General features: G+C 36.0%; 1 protein-coding gene and 1 long non-coding RNA gene across 2 annotated transcripts; one reads left to right on the forward strand and one right to left on the reverse strand.

Moving 5' to 3' along the window:
• The first annotated feature begins 14,483 nt into the window (after window positions 1-14,483).
• LOC114913910 (uncharacterized) lies at window positions 14,484-21,905 on the forward strand. Its single transcript, XR_012137867.1, has 3 exons — window positions 14,484-17,764; window positions 21,095-21,424; window positions 21,619-21,905. It is a non-coding gene; the product is annotated as an uncharacterized lncRNA (long non-coding RNA).
• On the reverse strand, window positions 21,419-23,395 carry LOC105040112 (auxin-responsive protein IAA4). The gene is made up of 4 exons (XM_010916492.3): window positions 22,935-23,395; window positions 22,004-22,212; window positions 21,800-21,896; window positions 21,419-21,697 (listed from the first exon to the last, which is right to left on the reverse strand). The coding sequence occupies exons 1-4, from the start codon at window positions 23,090-23,092 to the stop codon at window positions 21,643-21,645; spliced, it is 519 nt and encodes a 172-aa protein (XP_010914794.1). The 5' UTR covers window positions 23,093-23,395; the 3' UTR covers window positions 21,419-21,642.
• Window positions 23,396-25,271: the final 1,876 nt, after the last annotated feature.

Consider the following 25,271-nt stretch of genomic DNA (forward strand, 5'->3'; position numbering starts at 1 on the left):
GGTGGTGCATGGCTGTTCTTTGTTGGTGGTGTGATTTGTGTAGCAAGCCAAAGTACTATTCTTTATATTAGCTTTATATGTTGAATCACGGTCTCCTGAACTGCAAGATTTCATTCTGTTGTTGAAATAATTGACGCTCTGTAGAATAGACACTTCAACGAACAAATTGGTTTGGTTTCCAATAAATGATGCTATTATACTAAGAAGAAAGGCTGGATAACAAAAAAAAAAAAAAAATTTAATATAGCTGAAGCTATGATCTTAGCAAGGTTTGAGACTTGGTTTCAGATTTGGTTCCAACCAGAGCTTTGGATCTATAATTTCAGTAACCTTAGTGGTTTTGGAAGTCTCACTCTAAGTTTTGAAGTTTCCATCAAAAAATAAAGAAAATTTTAAAAAGGGTGAAAATATGGAAGAAAATAAAAGAAGGAAAAGAATAATTTTATTACACAAGATCATCCAGTATCTTATGTCACTTGGCTTCTTTATTTGTGTAATTCTGAAAATTCATCATATTTCTTTCTTACTATAACTCATGAATATTCTCAATTTGGGCATTTCTTTTCTTTCATACTTTGAGATTAAGTGACTATTTGTTTAAATGCATGCAGTTATCCAATATTATGTTTTTTGTATATTTGTGAATTGCCTTATATCTAGTTCTTTATAAATACTCTTCATAGAGTATTGTGTTAAGGGTTTTGTCAAAGGCCTTCACCTATCAGGGGTTAATGTTGTGGCTTATCTCCTCTTTTAAGTTAAGAAAAAGAAGGGGAAATCATTGATACTGTAAAGTGTACGTATTTAAATAAAGAAAGAAATTATTCCAGTATTACTGTAAATGCCAAAATAAAACTTAAAGAATCTATGGCAATTCAATAAGTTTCAGACAAAATTGGTTGAAACCATTGAAACTGGAGTGAAAACAGTCAGCTTCAGCTGAATCTGACTGAAGCCCAAAACTGGGAGATCACTTTCCATTTGTGTTTTGTCTAAACTTTTTTGATTCTTTGATATCAATTTGGCTACTATTCATTTATGCGATGTAAGTGGAAAATGGATTACTGGAGACTACTTAAGCTTGTTAATTGTCATTGTTTCATTGCAAATTGTTAGTCATCCATCTAGTCCTCAACACCTTACTCCTGTACATCTTATCCTTTATTGATCATGGTATATGATAATTGTATTAAAAATAACATAAGAAGTATTAAAACATGTGCTATTCAATCTCTATTATTTCATATTTGATAATTCTTATACTTTTTTTCAGAAATTATAAATTATGAAGATTCATTCACAAAACAATCAGAAAAAGGCCTCAATATTTGCAGTAAACAAGCCTAAAATAAAGTTGAAGCCCAAACCCGCAGCCCAACCTTGTCGGATGCATGTTTGCGCATGCATGGAGAAAGACCCACATGAGAAAGCTATGCATGCGTGGACTCATGAACATTTATGGTGCAAAAGGATGTACGAGGGAAGACCAAAAAAAATTTTCACAAGGCTCATAGGTATCCCCCCCTCCACATGATCCATGGTGGACCAAAGGCAAAGAGTGGTTCATGGTGGACCGCATGGAAGATAAAAGGATGGGTCCTGGAGCTTCATGTGGAAAGAAGGCTGAGAGCGGCATGAGGATTTAAACAATGCTGGGTGGCTGTCTTTTTTTATTTGGTCCACTTGAGCGGCGTGAAGGCTACGCGGGGAAAGGAAATGGGCTTGCGGCTAGATCAAAGGAAATGGGCTTGCGGCTAGATCCATAGGCGCAATCCTTCAAATGGTATACGATGCGCATGTTTGGTGACGAAATAGGAGAGACAATTTTAAGAGAAAATAAATATCTATTTTTTTCATTAGTCCCACATCTGAAACACACAAAAGCTTTTCTCTTCCTAACATCTATAAATAAAGCCTAATGCCTCCACTCTTAGATATTTCTCTTCATATCACACCTGTTGTAGGGGCTCACGCGACAGGCGGAAATACCCACTTTGTAAATTCTTTAGCTTTTTTTCTACTTTCTTCCACCCGTCCAACACACGAAAAGGAGAGTCAGTCAGGGGGAGGTGCGAGAATCAGAAGGCTCTGCAGAGGAAGGCTGGAAAGAGTCTTAGTTTAGGTTCTTCTTTTTTTCTTTTTTTTATTTTTCTATTCCAAACTCCAAGCCCTGTTAATGGCTTAGGTGTTAAAAATATTTGTATTCAATAAAATTAGAATTTCATCTTATTTAATTTCTGCATTTTTAAATTTTTGTAATCTTTTAATTTTTTGCAAGTTAAATTCTAGCAAGTAGTGTAATATTTATTTTATATTAATCTTAGCACTTCAGATCAGATTAAGTCTAGCTAAGCAATCCCACTAGGGTTGGCGATGAAGCTAGATCATGAATAGAAGCCTTTTTCTGTGAATTCTCTTTATGCTTTTAATTTTTAAGAGTCCATCTCTCTTGCCAAGAGACTTGATGGGTTATAGTTGGGTCAGAATCCTTTTATAGTCCATGCTTGATTTAGTGTAAGAGGGAATAATAGGTAGAAGGCTCATAAATCTTTTAAAATTTTTCTCCTCTTTTTTATGAAAAATTTTGATGGATTATAGTTGGATTAGAGCCCTTTCATAGTTCATACTTGGGTAACACAAGAGTAGTTGAAAGGCAAATCTCTTAATTAGGGTGAAAGTGAAATGCTTGATGGATCATAGTTGAGTTAAGTCTCTTCATGGTTCATGTCTGTTCATACTTACACCTTAATCAAGGAACATCATAAAAAAAATCATAGAAAGGCTATCTAAATCATTGGTCTAGTGGATTCAAAAGTTTTAAATCTTTTAGATTATTCATTTTTGCATTTAATTATTTTACTACTTTGGTAGTTAGCAATCCAACATAATCTAGCTTTCTCGTCGTAAAGCTCGCTTGAGCAAGAATTTAAATACACTTTAAAAACTCAATTCTTCGTGGGATCGATCCGTACTCATCGAACATGCTATCTTGCACATCGTGCATTTGCGGTTATATTTAAGACATATCAAGTTTTTGATGTCGTTATCGAGGAATTGGCGTGTTTAAATTGTGTTTTAAATTCTTGTTTTTCGTGCTTTTAGTTTTAATTTGAGTAATTTTTTTCTGTCTTCTTTTAGTTATTTTAGTCAAATCAAAATCTGCCTTGATATAAAGTTGTCCTGGCATAACAGGAAGTTACGTTGTATGGTTGTCCTAGGATAGATTTTGATTTGCATTAAAAAAAAATCGTTACTTTTAATTCTTAGATTTCTCCTTTAATTGTTACTTTATTTGCTTGGTTGATTTTCTGTCTTTAATATAGATTAGATTTCTCATATTATATTTAGATTGCATAAGTTTTTTTTTCTTATTAGCTGATTTAATTCTTTTTTAGTTGAATCTCTTCATTTCTTTCATAACTCACTGATGTATTCAAAACTTAACATTTACTTTAATTTCTGTAATTAGATTAACATAAAAAGAAAGAAAACACTAATCACATAAGATTTAACTAATATAAAGAAACACCTAAACTTTAAAAACCTTTCACTTTATTTGATCATCTTTCTTTCTTTACATTGCATTTTCATAATATATTTTAAGGGCATCACCCACTAATCAGATAAGGTGGGGATTTGATCACTTTTCTTTAGCCCACAAACCACAACCTTCATTTACATTAACCCAAGCCTTAAAATAAAATCAATTAGATGTCAATCCTAGGGACATCTGAGCTCATTAGGATAGGAAAATCTAAGAGTTGGATCGGATTCAAGTTAGTTAGCCTGTCGGTGTCTAAGAAAATGGTTCAGAAATTACGTTTCGAAGAAAAATGGTTCTCTAATTAGGTCCGTTGCGAAAGCACGGAGAACTCATCGATCTTACACTTATCTGATCGATTCGGTTGGCCGATTTCAAATTTGGAGGGCTTGAAGGCAACCTTAGCAGTTAGGAGCTGTCTAGAATTAGGATAACCTTACGTAGAGTTTTAATTTGTTTGATAACTTGCTTTTGAAAATTAAATCTAACTAAAAGTCTCTCATCTATCGTCTATAGGTTTAGGACTCCTTAGGACTCTCATCTCTAGAATTCTTCTCTTTTTTTCTTATATATTAAAATAAATAAAAAAAATATTTTTTTTTAAAAAATTTCTACTAGAGCAAAACGACGATTGTTAGACACAATCTAAAGCCTACAAGCCTGTAAGGTCATTGACGAAGAAATGGATTCCAATAGACAATCTAGAACCCTTTTGGACCTGTGTTATCTTATTAGCTCTGTTCAACTGTCTAGAATTAGATCCTCAGCTAATAATTTTACAATTGGCCCTCAAATAATTAACATGCATCCTACATTCACTAAAATTGAAGATGCATACGTTTATTTAAGAGAGTTTGAAGATACTAGAATTGCAATTTTGACCAGTAGAATTGAAGCTTTAGAATTCGAAAGATATATCTAATTTAACCAAGTACTAGCACCCATGTGCATTGGATGCGATGCACCAGATTATGTTATGAAGTGTCCTTATTTGATGAACCCAACCCAAACTAAGTTCATATAGGAGAGTGCATTCAATGAAAGTTACATAAATGAACCTTATGCACCAACCTATAACCTAGGATCAGGAAGTCATCCTAATTTTACATGGTCACAAGATGCAACACTATGGGCCCATAATTTTTATCAACCCTATCTAAGGCCCAATCAAACACTGAATAATCAAACAAGTTTAGATCCTGTGGAAGGAGTCAATACATTAAAAAAGAGTTTAGATGTCTAGGCGCAATCAACCTCTGATATTAAAAATACTCTTAATAATTTCATAAAAACCACTGACCAGTTATTTAAATAATTACGCCAATCAGCTACAACGGTCAGTGAACTAGAAGAGGATAGATTATCAAGCCAACTAGAGGTTGCCCATGGAGCTCAGAATGGTCTAGAACGTAAAAGGCCAGTTCGATTAGTTGAGAACATTCAGGTCTGAGGAATTGGAGAAGATATCCGAAGCTGATAATAATAATGAGGTATCCACACCTAATGACCATTACACTCAGCTAAAATCAAAATTAGTAGTTGAACCCATCATGACACTGGTTGAACCTTTGCTTAAAAGAAAGAGGCAACAATAGGGGATGCAGAAATACTCTCTCAGCATATCGAGTACATAGATCTAGATCTCTTAAAACCCCGACTGGTACTTAAGTTATACCTAGATCTAATTATGGAGGAAGAATTGTTAGTTATCAGGGAAATGAGTGATATAACGGTCCCATGTAGAAAATACTTTGAGGAATAGCCTGAATTACATTGGGAATTACAGAATCATGTTAAGATTCGAACAGGAATAGGATAAAAGCACTCTTTTAGCGTCTGACTGAAGACATTAAACTTAGCGCTTATTGAGAGGCAATCCAATTTCTTAGGAGTAACCTCAATAAAAATCGTAGTCGTAATAAAAATCTGGCTGAAGACATTAAACTTAGTGCTTACTGGGAGGCAATCCAGATCTTTGCAGTTTAATTTCATTTCTCTCTTTAGTTTGTTTAGGTTGCTTCAGTGAATAAGTTGGGGGGAAGAGCTAAATATGCATCCTCAAAGGCATTTGAAGACTTCGTTGATCCAAGAACACATCAAATCAGGTGTATTCTTTCCTATCCCTTTCTACCTATTACACCCTCTATTTTTTTTTTCTCCATTGAGAACAACGTTGATTAAGTTAGAGGGAGAATAATAATTAAAAAAAAATTAAAATCCTCGAGTAAGTGAGCATTTAGCATTTAGACATCCGATTACGCTTAAAGAATCAAGCTGAACTAAACAAATTTTTTTAAACAAATTGATGTGCAGATTAGAGAGTTATGAGATATCGAAGAATCAAGTATTAAGAAAATCTAATAAAGAGTTAAGTCCAGAACTTAAACATTTTTTTCATGAGCACTTTTAAATTCCTCCTACCTTCATCAAAGAAGAGTTTACTTCTTATGGGCAAATGTAGAATAACTATATGTTTCTTCATAAAATAAATTATTTTATAAAATAAAATAGTTTTCAAGTACTTCTTACTTGGTAACCAGTCCCTTTGCCCAAACAAGCATTGAGGTTCGCGTTGAAAAGTGAGAAGGACAAAGAAGCTCGTTGTAAGGTTAGTCTTAACTCGTAGTCTGCTTGATTCGAGCAAGTAAGTCCGAGGGGTATTTGATATCTAGTGCTCTAAAATCATCTGATTTGGGAATCATTGGTTGAAAACTTGCTACATAGATCAAATCGAAAGCTTATGGGGTTAAGACACTCAATAGCAGTACAACATTTAAAAAAAAAAATCTAAACATTAGTTTTTCATCGAGTAATCGGGCTCTTTCGTCTAAGTAAGCGTTGTGTCTCACGTCAAAAAGTGGACAATGTGAAGATATTTTTATAATAAATGAAGGGTGGAAGTAACAATACACTCGTCCATGTGAAGGCAAATGATTTAGAGATAAAAGCAGAGGTAATTTAGAAATAGTTCAGAAAAGATTTAATATTTTTCATTTAATTCTCATATCGATTAAATATTAATACTCCAATGACATACCTCATTCTCACTTTACTGAACATCAATGGCTCTTTGAAAAAAAAATTTGCTCGGTAAAATTTGAAACTCTTAAGCCTAAAGGTATCTAGCTCTAAATCTTTTTTTTACTCGAGGACGAGCAAAGTTCAAGTTTGGGGGTGTGATAATTGTATTAAAAATAACATAAGTATTAACACATGTGCTGTTCAATCTCTTTTATTTTGTATTTGATACTTATACTTGTTTTCAAAAATTATAAATTATAAAGATTCATTCATAAAACAACCAGAATAAGGCCTCAATATTTGCAGTAAACAAGCCTAAAATAAAGTTGAAACCCAAACCCGCAGCCCAACCTCGTCGGATGCATGTTTGCGCACGCACAGAGATAGACCCACATGAGAAAGCTATGTGTGCGTGGACTCATGAACATTTATGGTGCAAAAGGCTGTACGAGGGAAGACCAAAAAAAGTTTTCACATGGCTCACAGGTATCCCCCCTCCACATGGTCCATGGTGGACCAAAGGCAAAGAGTGGTTCATGGTGGACCGCATGGAAGATAAAAGGATGGGTTCTGGAGCTTCACGTGGAAAGAAGGCTGAGAGTGGCATGAGGATTTAAACAATGCTGGGTGGCTATCTTTTTTTATTTGGTCCACTTGAGCGGCATGAAGGCTGCGCGCGGAAAGGAAATGGGCTTGCGGCTAGATCAATGGACACGGACACGCGGAAGAGGAAAGAAAAGCTACTTACGCGATAAAAAAAATGGAGATGCGGCAAGATCCATAGGCACAATCTTTCACACGATATACGATGTGGATGTTTGGTGACGGAATAGGAGAGACAATTTTAAGAGAAAATAAATATCTATTTTTTTCATTAGTCCCACATCTGAAACACGCAAAAGCCTCTCCTCCTAACATCTATAAATAAAGTCTAATGCCTCCACTCTTAAATATCTCTCTTCATACCATACCTCTTGTAGGGGCCACGTGACAGGCGGGAATACCCATCTTTTAAATTCTTTAGTCTTTTTTTCACTTTTTTTCATCTTTTCAATATACGAGAAGGAGAATTAGTCAGGGAGAGGTGCGAGAATCAGAAGGCTCTACAGAGGAAGGCTGGGAAGAGATCGTAGTTTAGGTTCTTTCTTCTTTTTTTTTATTTTTCTATTTCAAACTCCAAGCCCTGTTAATGGCTTAGGGGTTAAAAATATTTGTATTAGAATTTTTCTTCCAGTAATAAAATTAGAATTTCATCTTATTTAATTTTTGCATTTTTAATTCTAGTATTTAGGATAGTTTAAATTCCTGTAATCCTTTAATTTTCTACAAGTTAAATTCTTGCAAGTAGTGTAATATTTATTTTATATTAATCTTAGCACTTCAGATCAGATTATGTCTAGCTAAGCAATCCTACTAGGGTTGGCGATGAAGCTAGACCATGAATAGAACTTTTTTTCTGTGAATTCTCTTGATACTTTTAATTTTTAAGAGTCCTTCTTTCATCTCTCTTGCCAAGAGACTTGATGGGCTATAGTTGGGTCAGAATCTCTTCATAGTTCATGCTTGATTCAGTGCAAGAGGGGATAATAAGTAGAAGGCTCACAAATCTTTTAAAATTTCTCTCTTCTTTGTGAAAAACTTTGATGGATTATAGTTGGGTTAGACTTCTTCATAGTCCATATTTGGGTAACACAAGAGTAGTTGAAAGGAAAATCTCTTAATTAGGATGAAAGCGAAATGCTTGATGGATCATAGTTGAGTTACGTCGCTTCATGGTTTATGCTTGTCATGCTTTACTCCTTAATCAAGAGGCATCATAAAAGAAATCATAGAAAGGCTATCTAAATCATTAGTCTAGTGGATTAAAAAGTCCTAGATCTTTTAGATTATTTATTTCTGTATTTAATTATTTTATTATTTTGGCAGTTAGCAATCCAACATAATCTAACCTTTTCGTCGTAAAGCTTGCCTGAGTAAGAATTTAAATACACTTTAAAAACTCAATTCTTTATAGGATCGATCTGTACTCGCCGAACATGCTACCTTTCACACCGTGCGCTTGCGGTTATATTTAAGATACATCAAGTTTTTGATGCTGTTGTCGGAGAATTGGCGTGTTTAAATTATATTTTAGATTCTTGTTCTTCATGCTTTTAGTTACAGTTTTAGTAAGTCCTTTTTGTCTTCTTTTAGTTATTTTAGTCAAATCAAAATCTGTCTTGACATAAGATTGTTCTGGCGTAACAGAAAGTTACGTTGTATGGTTGTCCTAGGATAGATTTTAATTTGCATTAAAAAAAAATCGTTATCTTTAATTCTTAGATTTCTCCTTTAATTGCTGCTTTATTTGCTTAGTTGATTTTCTGTCTTTAATATAGATCAGATTTCTCACATTATATTTAGATTGCATAAGTTTTCTTTTCTTATTAGCTGATTTAATTTCTTTTTAGTTGAATCTCTTCATTTCTTTCATAACTCACTGATGTGTTCAAAACTCAATATTTACTTTGGTTTCTGTAATTAGATTAACATAAAAAGAAAGAAAACACTAATCACATAAGATTTAACTAATATAAAGAAATATCTAAACTTATAAAACCTTCCACTTTATTTGGTCATCTTTCTTTTTTTGCATTGCATTTTCATAATATATTTTAAGGGCATCACCCATTAATCAGATAAGGTGGGGATTTGATCACCCTTTCTTAGCCCGCAAACCACAATCTTCATTTGCATTAACCCAAGCCTTAAAATAAAATCAATTAGATGTCAATTCTAGGGATATCCGAGCTCATTAGGACAGAAAAATCTAAGAATTAGATCGGATTTAAGTTGGTTAGCCTGTCGGTGTCTAGGAAAGTGGTTCAAAAACTACGTTTCGAAGAAAGGTGGTTCTCTAATTAGGTCCGTTGCAAAAGTACGGAGTGCCTCCCATCGATCTTACACTTATCTGACCGATTTGGTAAGCCGATTTCGAATTTGGAGGGTTCGAAGGCAACCTTAGTAGTTAGGAGCTGTTTAGAATTAGGATATTTATACGTAGAGTTTTAATTTGTTTGATAACTTGCTTGCTTCTAAAAGTTAAATTTAACTAAAACTCTCTCATCTATCGTCTATAGGTCTAGGACTCTTTAGGATTCTTATCTCTAGAACTCTTTTTCTTCTCTTTTTCTCTCATATATTAAAATAAATAAAAAAATAATAATTTAAAAAAAAAACTTTTTTTATTAGAATAAAACAACGATTGTCTGACACAATCTAAATTCTACAAGCCTATAAGGTCGCTGAGGAAGAAATGGATTTTAATAGACAACTTAGAACCCTGGTGGACCTGTGTTATCCGATTAGCTCTGTCCAACCGTTTAGAATTAGATCTTCAGCTAACAATTTTATAATTGACCTTCAAACGATTAACATGCATTCTACATTCACTGAAATTGAAGATGCATACGTTTATTTAAGGGAGTTTGAAGACACTAGAATTGCAACTTTAATCAATAGAATTGAAGCCTTAGAATTCGAAAGATATATCCAATTTAACCAAGTGCTAGCACCCATATGCATTGGATGCGATGCCAAAGATCATGTTGTGGAGGTGTGTCCTTATTTGACGAACCCAACCCAAACTGAGTTCTGGGAGAGTGCATTCAATGAAAGCTACATAAATGAACTTTATGCACCAACCAATAACCCAGGATCGAGAAGTCATTCTAATTTTACATGGTCACAAGATGCAATATTAGGAGCCTATAATTTTTATCAACCCTATCTAAGGTCCAACCAAACATTGAATGATCAACTAGATTTAGATTCTGAGGAAGGAATCAACACATTAGAAAAGAGTTTAGATGTCTTGGCACAATCAACCTCAGATATTAAAAATACTCTTCATAATTTCATGCAAACCACTGACCAGTTATTTAAACAATTGAGCCAATCAGCTTCAGTGGTCAGTGAACTAGAGGAGGGAAGATTACCAAGCCAACTAAAGGTTGACCCTAGAGCTCAGAATGGTTTAGAACTTAAAGATTAGTTCGATCAGTTGAGAACATTCAGATCTGAGGAATTGAAGGAGATATCCGAAGCTGATAATGATAATGAGGTATCCATGTCTAGTGACCATTACACTCAGCTAAAATCAAAATTAGTAGTTGAACCCCTCATGACACTGGTTGAACCTCTGCTTAAAAAGAAAGAAGCAACCAGATTTAGATTCTGAGGAAGGAATCAACGCATTAGAAAAGTGTTTAGATGTCTTGGCACAATCAACCTCAGATATTAAAAATACTCTTAATAATTTCATGCAAACCACTGACCAGTTATTTAAACAATTGAGCCAATCAGCTACAGTGGTCAGTGAACTAGAAGAGGGTAGATTACCAAGCCAACTAGAGGTTGATCCTAGAGCTCAAAATGGTTTAGAACTTAAAGACCAGTTCGATTAGTTGAGAACATTCAGATCTGAGGAACTGGAGGAGATCCGAAGCTGATAATAATAATGAGGTATCCATGCCTAGTGACCATTACACTCAGCTAAAACCAAAATTAGTAGTTGAACCTCTCATGACACTGGTTGAACCTCTGCTTAAAAAGAAAGAAGCAACAATAGGGGATCTAGAAACACTCTCTCAGCACATCGAGTACATAGATCTAGGTCTCTTAAAAATCCGACTGGTACTTAAGTTATACCTAGATCTAATTATGGAGGAAGAATTGTTAGTTATCAGGAGAATGAGTGATATAACAGTCTCATGTAGAAAATACTTTGAGGAATAGCTCAAATTATATTGGGAATTACAGAACCATGTTAAGATTCGGACAGGAATAGGATAAAAGCATTCTTTTAGCGTCTGACTGAAGACGTTAAATTTAGTGCTTATTGAGAGGCAACCCAATTTCTTAGGAATAATCTTAATAAAAATTGTAGTCTTAATAAAAGTCTGGTTGAAGATATTAAACTTAGCGCTTACTGAGGGGCAACCTAGATTTTTGTAGTTTAATTTCATTTCTCTCTTTAGTTTGTTTGGGTTGCTTCAGTAAATAAGTTGGGGGGAAGAGCTAAATATACATCCTCAAGGATATTTGAAGACTCCTGCTGAACCAAGAACACATCAAATCAGGTGTATTCTTTTCTATTTCTTTCTACCTATTACACCCCTATTTTTTTTCTCTCTATTGCGAACAATATTGATTAAGTTGGAGGGAGAATAATAATTAAAAAAAAAATTTAAAGTCCTCAAGTAAGTGAGCATTTAGCGTTTAGACATCCGATTATGCTTAAAGAATCAAGCTGAACTAAGTAAATTTTTTTAAACAATTTGATGCGCAGATCAGAGTGTTATGAGATATCGAGAAATTAAGTATTAAGAAAATTCAATAAAGAGTTAAGTCCAGAATATAAATATTTTTTTTATGAGCACTTCTAAATTCTTCCTACCTTCATCAAAGAAGAGTTTACTTCTTATGGGCAAATGTAGAATAACTATACGTTTCTTCATAAAATATATTATTTTATAAAATAAAATAGTTTCTAAGTACTTCTCACCTAGTAACCAGTCCTTTTGCCCAAACAAGCATTGAGATTCGCATTGAAAAGTGAGAAGGGCAAAGCAGCTCATTGTAAGGTTAGTCTTAACTCGTAACCTGCTTGATTTGAGCAAGTAAGTCCGAGGGGTATTTGATACCTAGTGCCTTAAAATCATTTGATTTGAAAGTCATTGGCTGAAAACTCGCTACATGGATCAAATAGAAAACTTAAGAGGTTAAGATACACAATAGCAGTACAATGTTTAAAAAAAAAATCTAAACATTGGTTTCTCATCGAGTAACCGGGCTCCTTCACCTAAGTAAGCGTGGTGTCTTGCATCAAAAAGTGGACAATGTGAAGATATTTTTATAATAAATGAAGGACGGAAGTAACAATACACTCGCCCATGTGAAGGCAAATGATTTAGAGATAAAAGTTGGGGTAATTTAGAAACAGTTCAGAAAAGGTTTAATGTTTTTCACTTAATTTTCATATCGGTTAAATATTAATACTCCAATGACATACCTCACTCTCACTTTATTGAACATCAATGGCTCTTTGAAAAAAAAATTGCTCGATAAAACTTGAAACTCTAAGCCTAAAGGTATCTAGCTCTCAATCTTTTCTTTACTCGAGGACGAGCAAAGTTCAAGTTGGGGGGTGTGATAATTGTATTAAAAATAACATAAGAAGTATTAAAACATGTGCTATTCAATCTCTATTATTTTGTATTTGATATTTATATTTTTTTTCAAAAATTACAAATTATGAAGATTCATTCACAAAACAATCAGAAAAAGGCCTCAATATTTGCAGTAAACAAGCCTAAAATAAAGTTGAAGCCCAAACCCGCAGCCCAACCTCGTCGGATGCATGTTTGCGCACACACGGAGAAAGACCCACATGAGAAAGCTATGTGTGCGTGGACTCATGAACATTTATGGTGCAAAAGGCTGTACGAGGGAAAACGAAAAAAAATTTTCTCATGGCTCATAGGTATCCCCCTTCCACATGGTCCATGGTGGACCAAAGGCAAAGAGTGGTTCATGGTGGACCGCATGGAAGATAAAAGGATGGGTCCTGGAGCTTCATGTGGAAAGAAGGCTGAGAGCGGCATGAGGATTTAAACAATGCTGGGTGGCTATCTTTTTTTATTTGGTCCTTTTGAGCGGCGTGAAGGCTGCGCATGGAAAGGAAATGGGCTTGCGGCTAGATCAATGGACACGAACAGGTGGAGGAAAGAAACGCTACCAACGCAATAAAAAAAAAATGGAGATGAGGCAGGATCCATAGGCGCAATCCTTCACATGGTATACGATGTGGATGTTTGGTGACGGAATAGGAGAGACAATTTTAAGAGAAAATAAATATCTATTTTTTTCATTAGTCCCACATCTGAAACACACAAAAGTTTCTCTCCTTCTAACATCTATAAATAAAGCCTAATGCCTTCACTCTTAGATATCTCTCTCCATACCACACCTCTTATAGGGGCCTGCGTGACTGGCGGGAATACCCACCTTTTAAATTTTTTAGCCTTCTTTTCACTTTCTTCCATCCTTCCAAAATACGAGAAGGAGAGTCAGTCAGGAGGAGGTGCGAGAATCAGAAGGTTCTGTAGAGGAAGGCTGGGAAGAGATCTTAGTTTAGGTTCTTCCTTTCTTCTTTTTTTTATTTTTCTGTTCCAAACTCTAAGCTCTATTAATGGCTTAGGGGTTAAAAATATTTGTATTAGAATTTTTCTTCCTGCAACAAAATTAGAATTTCATCTTATTTAATTTTTACATTTTTAATTCCAGCATTTAGGGTAGTTTAAATTCCTGAAATCTTTTAATTTTTTGCAAGTTAAATTCTAGCAAGTAGTGTAATATTTATTTTATATTAATCTTAGCATTTTAGATCAGATAATGTCTAGCTAAGCAATCCCACTAGGGTTGGCGATGAAGCTAGACCATGAATAGAAGCCTTTTTCGATGAATTCTTTTTATGCTTTTAATTTTTAAGAGTCCTCCCTTCATCTCTCTTGCCAAGAGACTTGATGGATTATAGTTGGGTCAGAATCTCTTTATAGTCCATGCTTGATTCAGTGCAAGAGGGGATAATAGGTAGAAGGCTCACAAATCTTTTAAAATCCCTCTCTCTTCTTCTTTATGGAAAATTTTGATGGATTATAGTTGGGTTAGAGCCCTTTCATAGTCCATACTAGGGTAACACAAGAGAAGTAGTTGAAATAAAAATCTCTTAATTAGAATGAAAGCAAAATATTTGATGGATCATAGTTGAGTTGTCTCTTCATGGTTCATGCTTGTTCATGCTTTACACCTTAATCAAGAGATATCATAAAAAAAATCATAGAAAGGCTATCTAAATCATTGGTCTAGTGGATTCAAAAGTCCTAGATCTTTTAGATTATTTATTTCTGCATTTAATTGTTTTACTGTTTTGGTAGTTAGCAATCCAACATAATCTATCCTTCTCGTCGTAAAGCTCACCTGAGCAAGAATTTAAATACACTTTAAAAATCTAATTTCTCGTGGGATCTATCCGTACTCGCCGAATGTGCTACATTGCACACCGTGCGTTTGCGGTTATATGTAAGACACATCAGTATACATGCATTCCTTTGATTGTGGTTCTTCCTTAAACTATCTTTTGCCAAGTAGGACTACACTTGCCCAGCTTGGTACAATTCTTTAACCTAAAAAAAGAGTATGTATCCTGAATCCATATAAAAATACCATTCACAATAATACTCATGCAAAACCCTCTGTAAGATGTCTTACATAATCAAGACTGCTATTTAACTAAGATGTGCCCTATAAATTTGTTGTGCCTCATCTTGCAAGACAAGTTCAATTAAATGAAATAGTCTTTATGTCACTAAATTCGTGATGATGGAACAGAACTTGTATAGAGTACTTGAGTTATGCTGCATTTAGATCTAGTAATTGCTATAAAAATCTGCTATTTTGAGAAAGGCCTTTGCACCAACTACCCCACTTTTCTCTTTTAATATGGTTGAAGTTGTCTTTCCTATAAATCAAATCCTTTGTCATGCGGAAATGGCCCTCTAGTCCTTTAGTATGCATTTCCTCATCACCTTCTCTTTTGCGAACCCATCCTTGAAGACATGCCTATGCTATTGGGTTAGGATATTTATCTTGCCCCTACTAAAAATATTTAGGCTTTTTCCACATATGCTGTTTAAATTTTCTGAATTTGCATATATGCCCTTGTAAATTTGCACTTTGGATGATTGCCTTTAAACATTTTTTTTTTCTGTAAATGCAGAGTCTGCCATTTCCTAATGCGTTGACCAAATTCGAGGTTTTTACATTTGTTTTTGACAGTGGTTTAAACTTAAACTTATTTACAAAATTGCAGATATGTCCTTTAAAAGAAAAATTGCTCTAACCACTGGAAATCAGTTAATGCTCAAGAGTACTGATGTCATTTCACCAAGAAATGGCTAATTTTAGCACTCGTGTGAATTGCAATTCAACAGCAATATACATAGAAAATGAGAAGTTTTGAGGGATATAAATGTGAAGAAAACACAAATCTTTATCCTCTCTGTACAGTTCTTCATGGAAAGTCAAACCTTTGTGGCTGAGCAATATTTGATTCAACTTGATGCATTAGCTAACTTTACTCAGTGAGCAGCAGGCCTTTCACCTCTTTCCTCTCTCTAATTTTTTGTTTTATTTTTCTGCTCATCATGAACTGAAGTGGGGATCGAGAAGAGGCACTAAACCCTAGCATTCCACCTTTGCCTCAAAGGCTTTCTGAAAATACTGATACGAGGAGTTTTTAAGAGATCGCTAACTTTAACATTCTGGTCTCTCTGATGGTCACAAATAGTGGCCTAGAGTAGCATATGGACCCCTAGTTTTCAAGCACATGGCCCTTTTTACCACTGAAGAGACACTAATCCAATACATTAAAAGGAAAAAAGCATTAATTCAAGTATTTAAATTTTCTGAGTGGGATATTATATGTATGTACCTGTCTTTGTTTGTTTGTGTGTATGTACAATATCTCTATGCATGTGTCATATATGTATAGCCATTTCCATATATCCAAGTTTTCTTAGATTGATGTGTCAGATAGTTCAAGATACTTTGACACTTGAACTGATCCTGTGTCCATGTAACACTGCCTATTCTTTCTATAATTTGCAAAGATACACATCAAAATCTATCTTGCATGCACTTTTTTAATGCAAGACAACTTGAATTAGGAATTTAATGATCTGCATGGAAAACAAACATTGTGTATCAGGCAGCACACCTACTTTGAAAAGCACTCAGTGATGGCTGCTGGAATAAGAACTAGAATTTACAGGAACCAGTGACATATAGCAGCCTATTTACTGAAGCTGCACATGCTCTTTCTTTTGTAGGGAAGCCATGCTTTTGTGATTCCCTTTTGTACATGGATCTTGTACAATTCTTTTAAGCTTTTCAGCTTAATGGTATAAGACAGAGTGCTGAAAAATGATTGTTTTTCATTTCTGCCTGAATCGAAATCTAGCTTCGTCATAAAGATATCTTTGAAATGAAACTGCTTAGGTAACATTAATTATACTTGAGTAATATTCTTTTATCGAAGATCAACTGTATACAACCCAAAGCATAGATGATATTAATTGTAACTAGACAATTAGTATCAACTGGGACTTATACCATGTCCAGACTCTTAGCGACGAGATTTTGTTTTATATATGTGTTTTAACAAATTATCCATGTGGAAATATTTTCAGATGCCTCTGCATCTATCATGATTGCCTATTATTTATTTGCTAAGAACTTGTATGTCTTATATTTTTTCTTGGAAGATCCAAGGAATTTATAAATTTTAAGAACCTAAACATGGATCTCCAAAATGTTCTCCTAAAGCCTATTTAAATTGCTATCTTCTGTCAACCATTCCATTTGTTACCTTTGCCACTTCATCAGGACTCCTTCCAAATTCAGTTGCAGCTTGCATACTGCACCTATTACCTTGTGAAAGATGCCTACAGTCTGGTTACTAGGCCTAAAAGAGTAAAGCAGAGCGATTTGAATTCTGAGTACTACTACTGGTGCTAGAGTATTTCTAGTTGAATTTGTATAGTTAGATCCGGTGTACGTGATCTATTTGGTAATTGGTTATTAAAGTTGGCATTCATCTTTTTTTTTTTTCCTAGTTTTGTTCTTGTTAGAAATATTGGTTTGCTTGCGTACCTTCCAAATTCAGTTTGTTTTGGCGTATTTAGAGATGATTGCTATCGCAGATTGTTCCTAGTGTTTGTTGGATTTTGTTCTTCCAGTATGGGGAGTTTAACCATTCATTCCATCTTTATTGCATACTCAAATGTGCGATTCACAGGCTTCTCAGACACACAGTCCCAAGTGCTAGTGGAAATGGCAGTTTAAAGCATAAAAGGTGTACTGTTCTTGTTGTTTCTCTTATTTTAGATTTTTTTGGTGCATTTAGAATTTAATGCTATTTCTGATTGTTTTGATACCAGAATTTATGAATACTTGTTGGATTTCATTTTCCCAGTTTGGGAGCCTGGAACTTTTCTTTTGATCTTTTTGGCATTTTTGGCATGCTCAAATGGGTGAATTCAGAGACATCTCAGCGATGCTGTCCCATGTGCCAGAGGGATGACAGTTTAAAGCATAAAAGATGTACTGCTCTGTGCCCCTTGTCATCATTAAACTTTCTTTTCCTTAATTATTGTGAACCAGAAAATGATAGTATGTCCACGCCATGTCTAGAGAGGATGAAGCTTGCATGTTCTCATATGCTTTTTTCTCTTCCGCTTCTTTTTTTCACTGTTGGGGTAGGGGATAGAATTCTCACATGAATCAATGTACTTGGCACTGGGTTGGACGAGGAATACATGACATTTCTAGGACCAATAACCCCCTCTTTCAACCAAGGATGGCACTGTTCTTACCTCTGCTCTCCCAGTCCACGTGCTCACAGTGCAGATGAAAGAACAGGACGAGCAGAGGTATCAGAACTTAAAGGAATCCATTTTTTATTGAATAAACTTGCATTGGACATTACATCACAGCAATAATGAGCTTGAAACTATAACAATAAGGGGAAAAAATCTCAGAAAACTTGAACAATCTCAAATCATAATTCAGAGCAACCACCTCCTAAGGGGATGAGAAAACAGAACCTAGGAATAGATCCATTTAGAGAGTTACAGAGTGAGGAAGACTCCAGCCTCAACTGATGGACACTGTTATCATTATTTTCTGTCAGTGTCACCTCCTATAAGAAAACCAGTTTTTTATGAGACAAGGATACCACAGAACTTTAGTTTGGATGGTACCACCTCTTGCCACTTAAGACACGGGGCAGGGGTTCAATTCCAAAAGGCATCGGCCCTTCTTCTAGACTCTTGTTAATCAGTACTCTGGTTCTGTGAGCTTTTGGGTCGGCCTGCCAGGGGGCCTGATTTTCAGCCTAGATGGGAGGGGGATGCAGGTATGGTTCAGGGGTGGGGTTAGCTAAAAAAAATAATGAGACATGGTGAAAAAAGAAAAAACAGAATTAGTGCAAAAAGTGTATGATAAGACAATAGATTATACATCTAATTTTGTTGTTTTCCTTCTTTTAGTCTTTAAAAAAGTTAGCCGACTTATTAATGGCATGGATGGTGTAGATGGTTCCAAGCAAGTACCATAAGGAATGTGAGTAAGAGGCAGATCCAGAACTCCACCTACCCTAAAAGATCAAGTTAGTGCATTTTTTAAAAAAATTACAAATTCATGAAGTTATATAAAAAAAAAACACTTAGAAGTTATTCACATTTACTATTAATTTAGACACCTAATTTGTTATCTTCTTTTGATGAAAGAAATTTAATTTATTATCATTCTAAAGAAAGTTAGACTTAGTGCTGTAAGTGTATGGGAATAGATCAACTCAAACTGGCCTTGAGTTGAATTAGATGTAGATCCAATGCTTTCCATATAGTTTTTTGGGTTTAGGCAGAGTGATCTGTGGACTGGTAGATCAGGTCCTATCTGATCTTTGGTCATTCCATGCCTAATTCTATGAGATCATTGCCCGCGCCAATAACAGTTTGGTGTTATTCTGTGACTGAAAGGTTGATTTTTGTATACAAGTAGGGTAAAGGTCCAATTAGACGAGGGTCAGATCTGGCTGTCCATGTGCACCTTGTCAAAGATAAGGAAGAAGACTTTAAAAATATGCTCCAAACAGAATGGAAAAGAACTTAAAAATTTTATGGATTATATGGAACAAATGACTGGACATGGTTACCAACATTGAAGCCAAACTTGAAGTTGACGAAGACCTCAAGTGGGGCTAATGAGATATGTATGAAATTGGCTGGTCCTTGGTCCACCATTGCTCAAGGGTAGGGAGGGAGGGTTGAGAGAGAGAGAGAGAGAGAGGTCCTTTATGTAGTACGTGTATAGAGGAGGATGGCACATTTGCTGTGGGGGAGTGGTAGGAGAAACTGATATGTTTGCTTCATTTTAACTCAAGAACGTGAGTGCCTCCCAATGCCAAAATGATATGAGTTAAAACATATGACTCTTGAGTCCACGCATACAATTTGATTCCCACCGCCAACTCCTTCGCATGAGGGAGGGCAAGCTTTAAAACAACAACTATTATAATGTGATGATGACTGTTATAATGGTTCTAGAGGCATTCACTCTACACTAGATGTATATATTAATGTGTACTAGAAAAATCAAATTAATTTATAAGGATGGTTCACTTGCTTAGTTTTGATGAACTTATGATAGCAAAACCTGACCTAGAGCATCTCAAATGCCTGCTTAAATGTTCCTAAGCTGTGAGAAAAATGATAAGGCTCTGAATGGTTAAGGTGGTATTTCTAAACTCAACTTGTAAGAATCTAAGTTAGTGGAATTTTACGTGCATCAATTGTGGGTGCTAATCATGTCAAGCTCTAAATGTAATTAGATGTAATTCCATGAGGCATATGAATAGAGCATGATCCGTAGTAAATGTTGCAATGTTAGTCTGGTTGACATCATTAATTTATTGGATTTCCTTGATGGCTAATGGTTGATCATTTTTCATGTATCATTCTTGACATTTTAGGACTGGATTAAGGGACTAAAAGTGAAGTGGTGCCACTCCCTATATCTAATTACCACTAAATGATCTTGTGAGGAGTGTTTCCACACTTTTTGCTCAAAACTATGGAACCTTAGATGCATTCCACATCATCATCATCATCATCATCATTCAAATCTAGCTTTTCCCTCATATATTGGGTTGGTTATAGTGCACAGCTCATTGAAAAGATTCTTATGGTTGTAAGACCACTTTCAACCGCCATGTTCCCCAAAATATTCTTAAACGACCTCCATTAACTTGGTAATTTAATTCCGCCAATCCGCTAGCACATTAATTAGTATATTTAAGCTCATCCACAAAACTAGGGCTTACATATTTGACATCCACTATCCTGTCTGCTGATGATGCTTCCATGATCTCAGGTCTGATGGGGTCAGAATACATAAGGTATTATTACATTCAAGTCTTTGTGCGAAACAATGATGATACATTATCTTTAGGTTCATCCAACTTATATATCAGATGTCAAAATATTGAAGACAATGAAAACAGCAATCATCCATGTCTAGAATCAGTAATATATTTGCTAAGAAGAGGGCCCACCAGCTGGATTGTAGTCAATTTGAATATTTACTTGCATACACCATTTGGCATATACCTAGACAACAATAATTAAGCTATTCACCAACATATTTAATAACCCTTTACAGTTTCTGATATGCCTGCTCTCTGAGTTATCTGTCTTATGCAAGCATGGTTTGTCTTCTTGTGATTAGATAATTATTTTAGCTCTTGAAACATTAAGGTTCTTTGCTCAGTCAAGCTTGACATAGGTTGAGTAGATATAATGCTTGGTTAGTTCTTCGGACCTCATATTTGTCTCAAAGCTCATAATATCAAGATGTTTTCATGTGAGCAAGGGGCGGAAGTGCTTAGATCGACAAAAGCTCCATGCACTTGACCAAGAGGATTGTGCATAATCATGCAATGACATGTCGGAGAAGGATCACACCAATTTGCAAAGCAAACAGGGATGAAGAACAGATAAGTACAACTTCACCCAATTTTTCTTTGGTAGCCTTCTTTCCTTGATTTTAATTGGTCAGTTTAGAATCAATTCATAATTCTGTTGGACGGGGTGAAAAATGGATCACATATGTTTACAATGTAGAGGCATGTAGAAAAAAGCGAAGTGACCAAGAAATGGTTGGTCCAGATTCACCTTAGATGACCACTTTTCCAGTGTGGAGGTAAGTTTTAACACCTTAAGATAGCTGCAGTTGCTTTCATTTCATTGGGAGCTTCTAGAAGGCAACTTCTCATTTGTAGGAACTAGAAATAATGGCGCAGAAGAAAGAAAATAGATATAAAAGCTACATTCTTTATGGATGTACATTTAAACCTTGAAAAATAGCTTTCATATATGCTTCTCGTCGCTTTGTAGCTAAAAGTTTTGTGGGAGGAAACACTAGCATTTATCTGCCTTGGCGATCTTCAATCTCTTGACAGTGTTGAGGAATAGCCTGTACAACAAGGTGTAAGCAAAGCTTAAGACAGATGGAAAGAAGAGCACCCAATAAGGTTGGTTGGGATGGAAAGAGGGGTAAAGATGATAGGAAGCTTACTCCCAAGGAACATCTCCCGCCATCATCCAGTCTCCTTCCATGTCCTCATATATTACCAGATAGGTCTTTCTAGAAGACACTTGAGCAAGTCCAGGGCCTGTATTAAAGGGAGTTGTTGGAAGGCAAGTTCAGGGCCATGCTCATATCTCAATGGCATAAATGTTTGAGACTCAGTTGTCGGAAATATGTTTTGTCTGTGCTTACACGAAATGTTGGTCCTAAACATGCAACGTAGTGTTCTGATCAGGGAATCATAGCCATCAAGTGCAAACAGATCCAATTTTCTGCCAACCGGAATTCCTTCCATGTGAACCTTGACAAAGAAACTTGCTGGGTGAGGCGGAATTCTTCTCTCATCAAGTGTGCTCCTAACCAGTGGTTTGGTTGGTGGCCAATCAGAGTGTTGTTCCCTACTGCCCAAGAAGGGTAGGAACTAAAGAATTAGGACATCAGTTTGAGTGGATTCTACTCAAGTTTGTGGCTGTAACTTTGAAGTCAAGTAAAATGATAGTGTAGTAAATTGTTTGGACTTGTTGGAAGGCATTAGGACAAAACTGGGTATGATCAATTGTAATGAGAACTTTGTAATGTGACTGCAAGTGAACTTGAGGAGGGGTGGGTGGCTGTTGGAGGAGCAAGAGAGATGGCGCTAGCATGTAAAAGATGTTAAATAAACAGAATTAAGGAAAAAATATATGAAGTAAAGTGGATGAATGACAAGATGACAAAGTGAGAGGCTGAAATAGATAAACAGCAATAGAGGTATGTTTTCAAGTTTTTAAACAAGGAATGAATAACAAGTAACACAGTAAAATGAATCTGAATTGGCCCATTGCTTTCAAAAGAAAATAAGAGAGAAGGTAAGAAGAAGAAGATGAATCCTAACAGGCATGATAGAGAGAGATTCGAGGGAAGGGAGGCAAGGAGGGGTTGCTTAAGTAGGTGTCAAGATCCTTGTCAACATAATGCTTGGGAGAAAATGAATAGAGAAGTTGAGATGTAGGTATCCTGGGGAAATGCATATAGAGAAGGAGAAAAATAAAATCTGAAGAGAATAGCATGATTGGAGAAGAGAGTGAGTAAAAGAGGACTTGAATTATAGATGACAGATCATTGTTGGTTTTGGTTCACGTACCTTGAACTGGAGGAAGTCTGAGAAGGGATCGATAAACTAAGCCCAAGCTTTAACTCTGTTCTCAAATCTTCTGTACTTGATTGAGAGAGAGATGCAGTGGAACCACAAGCATGACCGCTGTCTTCTATGGAAGTAGGGGAATTGCCTTGTTCTCCCATTTCAGAGAGGAGGGAGGGAGGGGGAGACAGAGAGAGGGCAATGATGACCACCTTCCTCTTAAATTTGAACTCGCTATAAGGTTTCCTATCTATAGTTCATTTGTTCCAACAGAAAAAAGAAAAGGTATATCGTCCAAGAAACATGGATGTGGCAAATGCGAGTGAGCAGGCCAAATCCTGGTTCGTCTAATGTGTTGATAACCTGCTATCGGCTCGCCTGATGCTGCCAGCTGTCCATTTTATCCTTTCTAATGTGGCATTATTATACATGAACATTAAGCTTTAACTTACGCTCAATTTTCAGTCAGGTCTCTTAAGTTTTAGTTATATATATATATATATATATATGTGTGTGTGTGTGTGTGTGTGCACGCGCGCGTGCGCGCGTGCGTGCGTGCGTGTGCATATATATATATATATATATATATATATATATATATATATATATATATATAATGTTGGTGGAAAAATCGAAGTTAATATGTTCTCATTGTTGAAAGACTGCTCCGATAAATAAAGTGCTGTCGATCAAATAATGTAAACAGTCATGCAGAACATTTTACCGGAGAGAGACAAGCAATCTTAAAAGTCGTCTCTCTAGATGAGCATGCTGGGTGGTTAGGGTGAATAATTAAGAGTTAAAACAACTGGGGTTGTTTTACATGGAAAACCACCAAATGTTGGCCAGGACCAGTCCGAAACAGCACGGTCATTATCGAAAGTATTGCAAGTCGCCTTGGATCTAATTAAGCTCCAGAGCTCTCTAATTAGATAAGCAAGATTTTTATAGCCCTCATGCGATTGCTTATGGTTGCCATCCGGGGGTTTCCTACTGAATTATGCGGCAGATTCTAGATTACAATATCTGAATCTAGTTCACAGGGACATGGCTTAAACGAGACGATGAATTGTACAGGCCAAAGCAGAACGACACATTTGCTGTCGCTGATCAATAGGTAGTTATCACCGCAACACGTGTTCTGCACGGTCGGTGCAATGACTTCGAGTGGTTCGACAGGACCAAGCATCGAAAGGGAAATTGAAATGGACTCAATTGAATGACACCAAGGGTTAGAAGACTATCATGATGGTGGTGGCCTTTGGCTCTCCAGGAATTTACCATTTTCATCGTCGTCATTGAGTAAAGAGCCTGTGATTTTGACACTCCAACAACTACTGCTTGCCCAATTGATTCGTGCTACATATGGTGAGCCAGAAGCCCATGCTTCCAAGTTTGGTGCCGTCCTACGTGACCAAAGGTTAGCAACATCATCACAAACGATATAGGAATTTCTTTGTTGGAGTTTAATGTGTGGTCCCTGTTTAGGAAGAAAAACTCATCGTAATGAGGAGACAATTCACTTTCTCCGATGGTAGATTTTTCCTCCTTGTGCTTTCTTCACCTCTTGAAGAAAAACTTCCAACTCTTTGGAAGTTTTGTACTTCTGCCATGCTAGGATCCGACCAACAAGACCGGCATTTTCTAAAATCTGTTATACTTTTTAGCAAAACCTAGCCAGACCGAGCTGTCATTCTTGAAAAAGTAGCAGAAATTTGTAGATGAAATTGGAGACATTTGAATCGACGCAGGCTCCATCCGGTGGAGGGCTTGGAGCCCTGCTTGTCAGAATGGGGAAAAAGGAGGGGATATTAATGAAGACATGCAATCGAAGCATAGCCTCGAAAACCAGAGGAATGCAACCAAACAACCCATCTCAGACCAACCAACAACTTTCTCTTTCCACCGTCAGGTCCATGCTCCTCATATTTGATGGTTTCTTGGGTGACAAGTCCTCGTGTATCGGTGAGGACAACCACCTCTATGACAGTTGCCCCAGTAACGACATTCTTGAGAAAGATGGGCATGTCTGTAAATATCCATTTCATCGAGGTTTTGAAATGAACTGTAAAGTAAAAACATGGAAGTTAAAAGCGCAAGAGCTTAAAATAACAAGGGCTCATCTTTGACTTGGAGGTAACCGAGGAGACCGGTGACCATGACTCCACCGTTCCTCATATGTCATCATCTTTATCTGTGTTGAGGAGCAGAATAGTGCTGTTGGAATAAATTATTCTTAATCCTTTTTAATCCATTTACTCCAAAGAATAAATAGAATGAGTCTAAATTCTACTTGGCTCAGAATTATTACTGCTGCGGTGACGTCTGAATATTGTGTGG

This window comes from Elaeis guineensis, chromosome 1 (genome assembly GCF_000442705.2).
Source record: "Elaeis guineensis isolate ETL-2024a chromosome 1, EG11, whole genome shotgun sequence".
NCBI lineage: Eukaryota > Viridiplantae > Streptophyta > Magnoliopsida > Arecales > Arecaceae > Elaeis > Elaeis guineensis.